Source organism: Phyllostomus discolor, chromosome 7 (genome assembly GCF_004126475.2).
Source record: "Phyllostomus discolor isolate MPI-MPIP mPhyDis1 chromosome 7, mPhyDis1.pri.v3, whole genome shotgun sequence".
In the NCBI taxonomy this organism is placed as follows: domain Eukaryota; kingdom Metazoa; phylum Chordata; class Mammalia; order Chiroptera; family Phyllostomidae; genus Phyllostomus; species Phyllostomus discolor.
The window spans coordinates 104,899,449-104,914,210 of NC_040909.2; the positions used below are offsets into that span (position 1 = coordinate 104,899,449).

A 14,762-nucleotide genomic window follows, 5' to 3' on the forward strand; every position below is an offset into this window, starting at 1 on the left:
AGATATTTTAAAATTACTTTAGTTCATTTTCCTACTCTCTGGGAAGGCAGAGGGGGGAAATCTAGTAGTAAAAACATAGAACATGGCTTGAATAACATACAAGTGATTAAGAAATATCGGGGAAAGGCCGTGTCCTGGAATCCCAGCACCACACTCAGTGGGGCACTAGGTGGAGCAGGAGTCTGTCGGTCAGCTGGGTGCGCCCAGGCACAGGGGGCCACCCCAGAGAGAAGTGGCCCTCTTTCAGGGCTGCGGCCAAAAAGGACCTTAGCCATTATTGTCACAAAGAGCCCCCTTTCTGAGAACCCACGGCAGCAACTTCTTCTCATTTTGGTGACATGAATGGCTATGTTTGCCTTGGCTTTTATTTCATGGGCCTGCCTGACAATAAGTCTGCAATTGACTATATTTGTCTTTCCTTTGTCTATTTAAAAGTTCAAAGTCAAAAGTGTGACCCACTTTAATCAACATACAAGCTGTTGTACTTTGTATTTCTTATTCCAGCCTGATCACCAGCTTCATCTTAATTTACCTGTCTAAACTTTCTTTTCATTTTGATCTTCTCACATTTTCTTTAATGTTCTCCTGTTAGTCTTCTGTAAGAGATCTCAGGTCCATTTGAGATTTAAGGTGTGTGTGTATGCATATATAAAAACACACAGAACAATCTTATTGACATATTTTCTGTGTTTCATATTTTGCTAAAAAGAGAAACTAAGAGTTGTAAATAACAATAATTCATGTTGTACTAATTAAAAAGGAAAGAAAACAAGAAAAAAAGATTAAAATACAAACCAAAATCTGCAGTGCTTCACTGTTATCTTTGGAGCATGCGATTAGCACAGCTGTGTTTCCGTTTTCTCCTTCCAAATTAACATTCGTACTGCCGTGCTCAATCAAGACCTGCACGAAAGGGGGGAACGATTGTCAGAAGTTAACCTGCAGCTTTCCAAATGCGGTAGTTAGGTTATAAACTCTCGATGCTAGATGCCATGTCCCTACTCATTGCTTTTCACCTCTTTCCCATAGAAGTTTGCACGAAACCTCACATATACTTGGTGCTACATAAATTTCTCAAACAGAGGAGTAGTGAGCATTTCTGTATCACCTCAATTAATCCAATACGCTGTTGTGGAACTGGACATAGAGTAAGAATTGTAGGTATTAGTTAAATTAGCTCATTTAATATTTTTCACTTGTATTAAGTAACCTATGTTAACTAAAGTCTTCGAAAAATTAATCCATTGAATGTGTAGGTTAGGGAGGAGGGAAGGAGGGAAAGATGAAGGGGGAAAGGATGTGGGGGAATAGGAGAAGTTTTTTTTCCTCTCTAGTCATTTTTCTTTTACCTAGATTGCAAGCATTCTGGGAAATGTCAACTAAAACTGCATTTTCTTCAGTAGAGAAAAGAATTTCGTGTAACACTGTTACAGCGTAACTCAGTCAATTCGAACTTAGTCTGGAACAGAAGGTTTTTCTATGATATAAGAAATTAGCATTCCTGACAAATGGATAAGCAGTTTTTATGATGAAATTTAACAAAAGACCTGTTACCCCCACACACCTAGTTTGCCTCCAGCTGACCACTGTCCAAGAATCTACAGATCTTTAAACAGTCTTTATTTTATATTCAATCTAACAACACTTATCTCACATAAATGTCTTTCCCAAGAGAGAACTCTTGGGATTGACCTAGAGGTCTTTTCTCCTGCAGCAGGCATGTTATAATGTGCTTATAATTAAATTGTTTAAAATGAATTTATTAAAACAAGCTGTTTCCTAAAAGCTTGACTTTTTAAAAAAGCACATAACCTCCTACCAGAGTTCCCTGATAATAGAATGTGTGCTGATGTGCCAGCAAATGAATTGAGCTTACTAAGTTGCTCCTAAAAGCACACTAAGCTGAGATTTTCATTCATAAGAACATATAGGAAACTACTGCTGCATGAAGGGAAATGAGAACACAAGGTTCACTCAAGGGACTTTAGGCACGCTCACATTCCATTCTTAATAAATGGCAGAACCACATGCAAAGTAACCTACCCAAGTCTGTAAGAAGAGATTATCCCTTCTCTGCCCTCTTAGAACCACAGATCATAGATTCCCAGCAAGTAGTAAGGTATTATTGTTGGGTTACCATAAGTACTACCTTTCATAAAGCTGAGTTTCATTATGTGTGGCCGGGGTCCCAGGAGAGCAACTACACTGTGCACCCACTTCAGATTCACTCATGACCAGGCAAGTTGGAGGTTCTCAGGTGAGCTTTCCAGATGCCCCTTTGATGAGAATCCGAGAAGCCTCATGGGATGGTCAAGCCAATGGATAGCTGGGGTTAAGCCCCAAGGACTAACGCCTGCAGGCAATTGAGGAACAAGGCTTCCTCCTAACTACCAGGCCAGTGCACCCCAGGGAACACTAAGAATGTCAACAGAGTCTGCAAGAACTGCAGGTGATGATGGATAATAACTTTTCAGTTTGCAACTAAGCAGATCATGGTGGAAGGTTTGGGGAAAGGCTGGCAGAGCAGACCATGGGAAAGCATTCTAAACTGGCCAGAACTGGTGGGGCACGGGCCTGACCCCTGAGGGTAACTGGGAGAGGCGGGGGAAGACCATTGGCAAGCACATGAGACACTCCAAAATCCTTCTCCTTCTTCTATTCTCTTCATCTCAGATGAAGCAGAAGGGTCTAAACATATTTTTTAGAGGAAGTTGTGGTTGGTAAGACCAAGTACAGGACTGACGATGTCATTCTCTTATAAGCCACTTCTCTTCTTGTTCTGGTGTCACCCAGGAACATTTGTTATACCCTCTGTTCTAATTTATAAATCACTTATGGGCTTACTTCTAAACTTCCTTTTCCATTTCTGTGTAATACCTACCTTTCTGTATTTGTTGGCCTGAAGACTTTTAGTTTCTAATTAGCAATAGCCTTTCAACTGTTACCTGCCTTTGAATTCCCAACTCACACTCTCAAAGCCAAGATTAATTAAGTCAATGGGTATTTATTTCTGAAAAGAGCTTTCAGAGGAAACCCAAGGGTGCCTTGGAAAAACATTATGTGACACCTTTGGGTGTTGGGGTGGGGTCACTGCAGTCACTAGTGGCCCCATTCAGATACCGAAGCAGCATCCGGTCCATGAATGATGCAGACATTTAAAGAACAAACAGGCCACTGGCAGAGGCCTTTCCAATAACCTTCCCAAGGGGCCACCCTGACTCCTCTTTGGTGCTGATACCTAAGCTCTCCCCTTCTCCTTTAGCCAGAACCCTGATGTACTCATTCATTCTTTTACTCATTCATTCAAAATCCATCATTTATCAGCAGTGCTGAGAACACAAGATATTGAGATGAGTCACACACTGACCCTCCTCCAAAGATAACCAGCCAGAGTGGGAGAGAGAAGCACATGAATATGTGATTACAATACCCTGAGCTAGGAATCAGTATAGACTATATACGAGATACAATGGGAAAGTGGAAAGGGGGCTCCCTTCATGACCTCTATGCCTGGAGTAAAGGGACCAAGAACTCAGGGAGCTGAGAGGACAGTGTTTGGGCTAAAGGGAGTGGGAAGCTCATGGACACCCTGAGACCTCTCTGGTGATTTATAGACAAAGTAGGTTTCGGTGTGGTGTAATGGACTGAATGTTTTTGTCCCTCAGAACTGAAATCCTAACCCCCAACATGACGGTATTAAGAGGTGGGGCCTTCGGTAGCTGATAAAGTCTTGAGTGCAGAGGACTCATGAAGGGAATTAAGAGACCCAGTGAACGCTCTTGCCACCTCCGACATGCAAGGACACAGCAAGACAACAGCCGTCTATGAACCAGGAAGCGGGTTCTCGCCAGACATGCAGTCTGCCTGTGTCTCCCTCTTGGACTTCCCAGCCTCCAGAACTGTGAGAGATAAATGTTTGCTGCTATGACAGCCTATGGTAGGCTGTCATAGCAGATCAAGTGGGCAAAGACGCGTGGCTTGGCACAATGGCCAAATGACTTGTAATATTGTTTCTGCAGGAAAATTTATTCTAAGTTCCAATTGCCTACCTTAGAAATGAATTTCTGGAACATGATCCATTTATAAATTGCAGTCCTCTTTAAGTCAGTGTGTGTGTTTCCGAGGGTGTCTAAGATCTGAGATGCAGTTTGAAAGCTAGGGCCTAAACCTTACCTGTTAGGCACTTACCACAGTTTCCTCTATTTGACCTAACTTGCCAAGAAAGAAAGAGAGAGAAAGGGAGGGAGGGGGGAGGGAGGGAGGGAGGGAGAGAGAGAGAGAGAGGAAAGAAAGAAAGAAAGAAAGAAAGAAAGAAAGAAAGAAAGAAAAAGAAAGACAGGGAGGGAGGGAGGGAGGGAGGGAGGGAGGGAGAGGGGGGAGAGAGAGGGGAAGGAAAAAAATAAAAGAAAAAAGAAAAAGAAAACCTTGGAAAAAAACAAGAAATTTCCCAATAACATTGTAATGTCTTCTGCTAAGATTATCACATGTCATCCACTTGAACCAAAATAGTAAATTATAATTAGGTTTTCTGTCTTCACCGATATGCTTATCACATTCTTCCTTTTAATCATCAAACCAGTCAGGAAAAACTGATAAGAGTATTAGCTTTCCAGCATCAAAATAAGAACAGAACTCCTAATTGTTATTTAATTGTTAGTCTCACCAGTTATCTGATAGTAGGCAAGTGATGTAATTTTCTTTGCCTCAGGTTTTCCTCAGCTATGAAATGAGAATAACAACAGCCTTCATAATTTTTTAATGAGGATTTTAAAAACTAAAACATATAAAGCCCTTAAAAAAATGCTTGGTAAATAAGGACCATTTGATAAAGATAAGACTGTATCCTCATCATCTTTGTCATCATGATCATCACTGTCACCACTAACATGCCCTGGCAGCTGAGGTTGGCCACTCGGCCCAGGCAGAGAGAGCTGCCACGGTCCCAGCTTACCTTCACCACCTCGTTGTGCATGCCCTGCACAGCAAGGTGGAGGGGCGCCATCATGCTGATGTTTCGGAGGTTTGGGTTGGCTCCTTTGCTAAGAAGAAACTTCACACTTTCAACCTGGTTTTTTTTTGCAGCCCAATGCAGAGGAGTGTTTCCATAATTGTCCATCACATTCAACACTAGAAAAAGATGTCAAAATATGGGTAAGGTTTTGACTGGACAGGATTGAACACCGACCACATCCCTATTCACTTCAAAGTTCAGTGCCAGGTGCACTGTGACAGGCTTCGCTTTTGCATGAAGAATAAAAATACACCATGGACCTCTGGAGGGGATGCATAGAATTGACACTGATTTTGTCAAATGAGTTGAGATGTCCACCTATGGCATCGATAACAAACAGATTCTCCTATTGTCTCATGTTTTTATCTGTGGTATGAATTTGGGGGTTGCTATGTTGTATTGTGCTTAATGCGAGCAATAGTTATATGCCAAGCACTCTACTAGTTCCCATATAACCGTTATGTCATTGAACCCTCCGACACCCAACTAGGAACAATGACTGTCTTTCACAGAGATGACGCTGAGGCCTAGAGAGGCTCAAAATCTTGCCAACATCATACCACGAGTAAGGGGTTCAGTAAGTCGCCTTACTTCTTTGAACCTCAGTTTTCTCATTCAAATTTAGTTACCAGAAAGAATATATACATGTATGTTTTGGGGAAGAGAATATGAATATAAATATGTCTTCATGCAGAGTGCTTGGCCCATAGTAATGGTTCAAAAAATGCTAATCAGAAAAGACACAAGACACCACTAATAAACCACAAGACTGGAATTACAGCTTGAGCCTCTGATGACATGCATGGCTTCCAAGTATTTCTACAATATGGTGATATATTGTACTGTTTTCTCTGTGGCCTCACCATAGGAGTGGGCAGCATCTTGTACCTATTCTCAAACAGACATGACTGTCTGTTTTATCAGCCTTTTTAATTAGTGGCAGGGTATTTTTATGTCCGAGGAGGGAGAAAAGTACTCACTCATGCCAGTGATTTGGGGACCAAATTGATCCCTGCACTATTTCCTTTTATTTTTTCAAATGCTGCATTCTCAAAAACACACACATATACTCACAGACTCCCACAACCTGAGTCTCACTTATAGACACACACACACACACACACACACACACACACACACACATCTCATCCATTGTGTCTGATCAAGGTTGAACACTATATTGAGCACTGCAGTCAGCACCAAACCTGGTTAAACAGGAACCTAAACTTATACACTTCCATGCACTTATTAAGTAATCTCCACACTTTTCTGAAATCATTTTTACAAAGGTCCTGAGGCTTTCTAATGTAAGGGTGTATGTACTGTGATCTTCCTCCTTGATGGCTTTGTGGCAACTGACCTTCTAACTCATCTGTCCCAGTAACATCCCTTGTCGTGTGTATTATCACTCTCTTATCTACCACTCTCTTCACTGTCCTGCTTCTGGATTTTCTGGGCCATCTGGCCCTTAATATTAGTGTTCTCTCCTAAGCTACCTTTAGGGGCAATTTCACAGTCTCATAAATTATTTCCATGCATTTACACAGTCTCAGCTCCTTCCTACGCAACAGTGGCTTTGCAGGGTTGGCTGCTTTCCTTCTGCATTTCTAGTTGTCTACTGGTTATTTCCAAGTGAACATACCCTGGGCCTTTCAAACAGTACGACCCAACAAATTCATTATCCCCTCTCATGTCACACTCACTTTTCTTCTGTTTTCTTCAATGCTCCTCTTCGGGGGTGGGGAGCGCGGTTACTATTAGCCTCATCGCTTTAAGAGTCTCACAGTCACCTCTTGACATTTCCTCCTTACATTCAGTCTTTTACAGAGCCTTGTTGACTCCACATGCAGAACAGCTCTCAAATCTCTCCCTTTCTCCTCATCCCAAACTCAGCACCCTGGTGTCCTCTCATCTTCTTTTCACACTAAAATAGCTTCCTAGTTGGGATTCCACTTCCGATGCATCTTCCACAATATTGACAAAGTTACCTTAAATTATGAAGGCCTTAGCACACTACCTTAATACTTACATCTCTGTGGCACCCACCTTCCTCATTTGACTGCAGCTGAGTTACTCAGATGAGGCCGGGCGTATGAGGCTGGGGTTGTGGGAATATGAGCATCTTCTTAGAGCATCAGTTTTATTCATTGACAAGCAATTTAAGTGTAGAATAATCTCAGTGGAAATAGTACAGAAGGATGCACAAAATGTGTATGAGTTTTTATGACCTTTCAGAAAAATTTAAAGAAAACCCTTGTTTGCTATGTAGTCCCAGATCTCTGCACTATCCTTGGCAGTGTTTCAGTGGAAAAAAATTAAGGAAGAACAGCCTATAGGGAAAATCACACTCCAAGCGAGCTATTCAGGCCCTTTATAATCTGGAACTAATTTACCTTCAGAGTAACTTCACACCACTTTTTCAATAAATCTAATGGGGTCATGGATAGGGAGCAATCATTGTAACATTTTGTTACCTTCACAAGAGGAGTCATTGAGGATCATCTCCATCAGCTCAACTTGACCTTCTTCTGCAGCACAATGCAAAGGGGAGGGGTTCACGTCATCATATTTCTTTAACTTCTTTCGTCTCCTCAAACAGCTTTTGAATTCATTTGCGTTTCCTTCAAAAAGCACCTAGAAGTATATTTTTAAAATGTTATCTCAAATAAACATGCAAGACTTAGTATACATTCATCATTAAGAGTTATCATCCAAAACTGCTTATCATGCTTACAATAAGGTAATATTTTTCTGAAGAACACAAAATTCTCACAGACATAACGAAAGCGTAAGCAAACACCTAAACATTGATAAATACACTAAATGAATGATTTTATTTTCACATCATAAATGCGTATCTACTATAGAAATAAAGGTCTTGAGAAAAGTTTTGAAGCAAAAGTAAAAAATGCCATCTAAAAAAAAGTAGTGTAGTGAAACTGTAGAAGAATTCTCTTTGCCAGATGAAAATGTAAACTACAGTATGAGGGATTTGGGTAAAATAAGAAGATTTTCATGAATACAAGAATTAAGTCCAGGTATCCAAATTGCTGTGCTCCCTTTGGCCTTCCTGCCTACAGTCAGTTCCCATCTGACATTTCCTTTCTTATATCCCAGAGCCGGAATCGTGAGCCTCAGCACGTCACTCACTTGGTCAGTTACCTAGGATGCTTCCCACTCAGTCCCAGGAATGGGTACTCCTATCATGAGGGTCCCGTAGCAGTTGGGTCAGGTCAGGCTCACCTCCTCATGGTTCTCGGTGTGCAGGAAGAGCTAGTATTATTTCCATTTTCTTAGGGCCATGTATCAGGGCATCAAGACCTTATATCATTTGCCCAAAGGCATAGTAAGTGGACAAGTCAGGAATTTGAACAGGAGATGCACGGAATAAATATTCTGGCTGAATGATGAATGCTAAAACTGGACATACACTAGAAGCTGAAGTCAAAACCACCAGCATACGATGAACCACCACTCACTGATATAGTAAAATGTTACAAAGCCCAGGGACAGACTCTGTAGTGTAGGCTCAGCAAGTTTTGGCGGCGTCGGCTGCTCTCACCAACCTGCAAATGTTTAATTCCAAACAGATGCTCATGACCAGGGATGTCAAGAGAGGAGCGAGAGCTTTTTTAAATATATCGTTTTTCTCTAACACGTTATTTTCTTCATGCTTTTTGTAATATTATGACTGGACTGAAAAAAATTTATCACATATGACATTATGTTTCTTCCTTATAAAATTTTAAGGTGACAGTGTAAACATTCTCAGTTTGATTATTCTCACAAGATATGAAGAAAAATTCCCAGACAAGCCTTTCTCTTGAAAAGCTCATGACATAAAAATTAACTTACTAAAAATTAAATAAATCTTTAAAAATCATTTTATTTTATTTTATATTATTAATGTTACTATACCAAACACAATTTTACAGAAGGCTTCAGTCATAAACTTGTTTCTGTGATTCTGCCTTGCATTACAATTTAAATTTTTACTAAATATTTTGGATCAAAAAGTATATTATGTTCTCCGTAAAATGAATTCATCCTTTCTTAATATCTGTGTTAGTTGACAATGTAGTCCCCTACTCAACTACTTGAAAATCTTCATATGTGTTTTACATAGAAAATGAACAATTTTCAAAATCATTATTTGTAATCATATTTAAGTATATTTGAATTGACAAGGTTTTTATTCAAATTGCTTCTAGAATTTCTGCCTGTATTTGAAAGTGAATATTTAGGTATTACCGATCAATATGAATGAAATACCTTATTCTACTGCAAACATATTTACATTGTTTTATATGATGATATCCCTGAGCATTCATCAGTTCAGAGACCCTGGAAATGGCATCAAATTAGGTATTTTTATAATGGGCCAAAGGCAAGGCCAAAGCCAAAATGAATAGCAGATTTTAACACCAATTCGAGGCTGAAAAAGCCAGTCTCTGCACTGCGCACCGGGGCCTGATCCAGAAGCCAGGCTCCCCAGGACCACACCGTGCTGCCCTGTGCGTGTGGTCTTGACCTTCACTAGGTTTCCACCTGGATGACGCACCTTCTCTCTGACCTTGTTTCCAGTCCACGCAACTGCCCATAGCCCTCCTAAGTCTCCTTCCTCCTGTAGTCCTCCGGGAGAGGTCTAGGATCCCACCCTCCAGTCCAGCCTCTCCAGGTCTCTCGTGCATGCACAGTGGAATATTCCAGAAGCGACAGATGTGTGGTGACATCACAGCATTCACAGTTACTGGAAGGCACACACTGTATTCTCAAGTTTTTAAGTGTTTCTAATATGGTAGATTTGGTAGCTATAACCTCATTGGGAGTCCTCATATTGTTTAAGTGTAAAAGGGTTCTGAAACAGTAACAACAAAAAAGTTTGAAAAACTCTCTAGTTCTTTCCTAATGCTATCTATGCTAAATGTGTACTACACATTTGTATACTTATTTGCTATGATACTTTCATACATAAATAATTTTTCAAGAAGGAGGGAAGGGAGGAAAGAAAGAAGGAAAGATGGAAACCCCAGAGCTTTTACAGAGCAGCAGGTGAGGACATGTGGACTATTAGACACACTAGAACTTCCCTGACCACCTGGTGAATTTCAATTCCCTCCAGGCTTAAAAATCAATGGGAAAAGTTAATGGAATCTCACTCCAATCCTGTGACAATATAGAAACTAAAACTTTTCTCGATGTTACTTCAAGCTCTGCAAATATGTAACCAAACAACACATTTGTCTGAAATTTTTCCAAAGCTATTTCTCAGCAAATATTTCATCACATGGACCAAAAGCAAAATTTTCTACAAGACAGTAGTTTTCCAGGGAACCCACTATAAAATGACTACTTTCTGAAAATGCAGAAACCTCTCCAAACAAAAGATCTAGGCACTTGCGTTAATTCTACTTTCGACTGTGACTGGTCAAATTGGACACATTTTGGACACGTGTCAAAACCCGTGATTAGTTATCTTAAAGATAACTAGAACATTTCTCATGACTAAAATTGTTTAATTAAAATAAAATGAAGCATTAAAATACTTAATGTATTCTAATGTAGTTAATAAAGAATTGAGCATTTAGGATTCACATATAAATGTCAGGTTGAATAGATAAAACAAAAATCTCTTCAATTTTGATCTTTGATTTTTGCTTCCTTAACACAAAATAGTACCTAAGGAATCACTCTTCTATGGTAGCTCCTTAAATGGAGATGTGTTTCTTCTCAATTACAAAATTCTATATAAGCTACATATACCTTCCTTTAGTGAACACAGGGCATGACAATGGGTAACGAATCATTTCCAAATTTATACACATTCAGTAATAAGTTAAAAAATGAGCTTCTGACAGAAGTAGGCTTTCTTAATACCTGACCCTTTCAAAGAAGTGTTTACCTAAATCCATTTGGAAGTATCTCAGCACCTGAATGATATGCTCTTCCAGTGATAATAACGGGATTATATTGCTCACCTCACAGAGCCAGAAAGAGCAACTTATGGGCCTGATCAGCATTGCCCTGTTAACACAATCCCAGTTACACACTTGGGAACAAGTACGAGGTTCAGATGCTCCCCAGGCACTGCTGAATCCAGGAGCGCCTCAAAATACTTTATACAAGCTCATCAGAGGCACTAAACAGTCAGCCTTTGAAGGATTTCTTAAAGAAAGTTTTGCAATTAGCAAAAAATGTGATTAAAACAAATTATTACATATCCATTCAGTGTGGTTTTGTAGTATCACAGGCTCACTTTAGATTCTTTTGGATTCTAAACTATATGGCTACATACAGAACACAATAACCTGGAGGACCTTTAAAGAAGCAAATTCTTTAAGTTAGAGATATCAAATGTCTGTTTCAGGTTACTTTAATGAAATGCATGTAAGTGGTAATGGGGCAAAAAGGAGGGAAGCCAAGGGGAGACATTACAATAAAAGAAGGGTCAAATGCTGAAGGGTTCACTCTTGTAGAAAGATCACTGGGAAAGGACAAAGGTGTGTCAGATGGTTTTATTCACATTTCTCATCTTGTAAGGCTTTTGCCAGCCTCCATTGGTTAGTATGCCTGGGACACTATGTGTGTGGAGAGAAATATTATATGCAATGTCTTTTGAATCAGGAAATCCTTAAAGCTCAGAACTACTGGGAGAGTTATGTGTGTGGAATTCTAATTCATCTCACCATTGAGATTTCTACAGAATGACCTGGAATTACTGCAGGTAGTAAAATAAAAGATATAAATTCATCTAGCTCTACTGTGGCATCTACAACAACATAAACAGCTCTACTTAGGTGAGCAAAGAAAGTATTTCTGGTGTGATTTTCAAAATTTTATAATTCCTTCCTGTCCCATAATATTAATTCCACAGACACTATCCCAATGCTTGAAATCTGCTCATGACCTCAGTACTGGGGATTCAGCAAAAGACCTTGATGAACTTGTTAATACTGAGGAGGAGAAAAGTAGCCAGTGCTCTGTCTGGATGTGCAAAGACACTCAGCTTGGGAAGCCCAATTTGAGGGTTACGTGATGTACTGCACATGCCTGACTCCCACAGACGATTGGCAAGTGTCAGTTCGTGCTACCTGTTTAGAGGGCAATTTGGCAATTTCTACCAAAATTAAAATTCTACATACCTCTTGATCCTGTTCGGACTTTAGCATACAGACACATCCACTAAGGAACCAGTGGACGGAGAGACAAAGCCACATCTCTCCTCACAGATTCATTTAATCACATGAAATAACAAAAGAAAACCAAACCAGACACAACCTAAGTGCCCATGGATGCAGAATTGGTTAAATACATCATGATACATTCAAGTAAGGGAACACTGCTAAAAAGAGTGAGGTACATCTCCAGGTGCTGATTAGAAAAGCATTCTGAAACATATTTTGTGAGGAAATCAGAGTACAAACCTCTGTGACATCCCACCTTTGTGAATGAAAAGCTATGAGCTATTAATGTATGTCCTAAGCAACCCTCCTCCCCCACCCCGAGAAAATACATAGACATTGTTACTATGATTCCATTATGAAAAGGGATTTGTGGTGGAGGTCTGGAGAGATATTTGTAGAGATACGTTAATGTCTAAAAAGAGCCCCTTCTTCCTGCTGACAATCTCAGGAAACCCAGTTGCATTTCTGCGCACCTACAGCCTCTGCCCTCGAACTACGCCATCGGAAGTTGGCAGTAGCAAATGCTAGCTTCAGAGCAGATGTCCAGGAAACTGTTTAAGAAACAGAAGCCCCATCCTAGTCTTTGGGACTCCCCAGGGACCACCTACACATCTTCAAAGGGTCTCCCCCTCCGCAGAGTCTATCCCAACCATCCACTCTCTGGGGGATTTTCCAATCCGGCCATTCCCGCAATGCTTCCATTACAGGTGAGGTTTCGCGGTTTCTCTGGTGCACTCCACGGGAAAAGTGTGCTTCTGACCGCTAATGCACGTCTGGAAATCCGACTACCAGGGACACAGCCAACTGGCTCCTTGGTTTGAAATAAAATCTACAGAAAGGTCTAGCAAAACAGCACACGCTCCAAAATTGTCCTGATTTTATGTGGTTGCCTGATTTTTGCCAAATGTAAAGGATACATTTTGGGAGTCGGCTCCCCAGGCTGCCCACGAGCAAGAAAAGGTTGAGCAAACGAGCAAGCAGCCAGAACAGAGCAGGCACAGTGTAGGAGCCTTCGCAAAGCCGACCCCCGCCCTCAACCACCCACCTCTCCCCCACCCCGCCCGGTTCCCAGAAAGTCCCCTCGTGCAGCGCGCAGACCCCAAGCCCGCCGCTCTCACCTGCCGTGCTCCCGGCGCATCCATCCCCTGGCTGCCCGCTAGGAAACCTCGAATTCAAGAGGGCAAAGGGAAGGAGAACCAACACCGCCCTGACCTCGCCCTCCCGACCGCCAGTCGCCCAGGATACCATAAATGAGTCCTTGCAGTCATCCAAGACATCCTCCACGCCCTGATAGACCACGCCCTGGGGCTCCTTCTTCGCAGCGATGCGCAGCATGCTGCTCAGGTTGCGCCTCATGGATCGCATCCCGGATGCCACCTGCTGCTGCAGCTGCTCGCCACTGGCACCTGGGGCGACAGATCGCCGTGAGCGGGTACAGAGCGAAGGCCTGAGCCCGGACCGGCAGTCCCCGGACTGCCGAACCCTTGTTCTGCGCGAGGTCGGGACACTTTTGCGAGCAGTTCCTGGCACTCCTCTTGTAACTCGGGAAGACAAAGGGGCGCAGGGTGGAGGCGGGGACGCGGACTTCGTGGCCGGACGCATGGAGGGGGCGGAGGGGGCGGCCACGCGAACGTCCCATGGGCTCACTGCTTTAGGCTGAAAGCGCGAATTTCCTGTCCCAACCTCCCACCCCCACCCCACCCACCACCACCACCCTAGTTTGGGTGTCAGGTCAGGGTAGATCCAGCTAAAAAAATAAACATTAAAAATCCCCACCCTTATACCCCACCCTAGCCCACAGCCGTAGCGGGGGAGAATGAGAAAATAACTGGGTACATTGGAAAGGTATCTATTTTTTAGAATTTTTTCCCCTAAAAACCATTAGGCTTGTTTTTTTCTTGCCCATCTTGTTTTAGAAACTTCTTTGTTTAGGAGATACAGTTTTAAGAAAAACTTCCATTTCTAACAGGTCTCATTTCCTCTGGATAACAACACTAATCCACTTAGGGTTTGTTTTTTGTTTTTTTTTTTTTTTTTTTTTAGAATGGCGAATAAAATGACTGTTAGGTTAAGGTAGGTCAAGTTGTTTTTTTCCTTCCACATTGTTTGGAAGGTTTCTCTCCGTGGGCCCGCACTGCCTTTTTTAATCGACAGCTAGGTGTCAGTCGTGGAGTGGAAGGTGAGTCCTCTCAGCTGGAGAGGCTCGATTTTCATTTAGGTACAGACAGTGGAACGTCTGAAACATGTTGCCACTATGTGTAGGTCACAAAGTTAGAAAGCAAAAGACCTCCTTCCAAAGCCTTTGCACACTTTGCACAGGAGAAAATGTTTCCCCTCTCTTACTCGGGCTCTGTGTGTGCTCCTTTGAGACTGAGACACAAGTCCGAATGGATCCCGGCTCCGGCATGGGGCCCACGCTCAATAAAAGGGTGTGGACTGCCTGACTCAGTGGCAGCCCCGGGCTGAACTCAAGGGTACTAGAGTGGTTCTGATGATATTGAAGCGCTGTGGGAAGGTCCCCGCAAGTCTTCCAATAGATATGACAGGTTGCCGTCAATTCCACCCCT

At 41.9% G+C, this 14,762-nt stretch overlaps 1 protein-coding gene across 1 annotated transcript in view; it reads right to left on the bottom strand.

The window, feature by feature from the left end:
- TRPA1 (transient receptor potential cation channel subfamily A member 1) overlaps positions 1-13,641 on the bottom strand; it is a 47,542-nt gene extending 33,901 nt beyond the window's left edge. Inside the window, exons 1-4 of the mRNA XM_028533870.2 lie at positions 13,441-13,641; positions 7,486-7,645; positions 4,952-5,127; positions 796-903 (exon numbers count right to left, since the gene is read on the bottom strand). Coding sequence (XP_028389671.1) covers positions 796-903; positions 4,952-5,127; positions 7,486-7,645; positions 13,441-13,560 — 564 coding nt within the window. The 5' untranslated portion in view covers positions 13,561-13,641. The remainder of the gene's footprint in view (positions 1-795; positions 904-4,951; positions 5,128-7,485; positions 7,646-13,440) is intronic.
- Between the last annotated feature and the right edge of the window lie 1,121 nt (positions 13,642-14,762).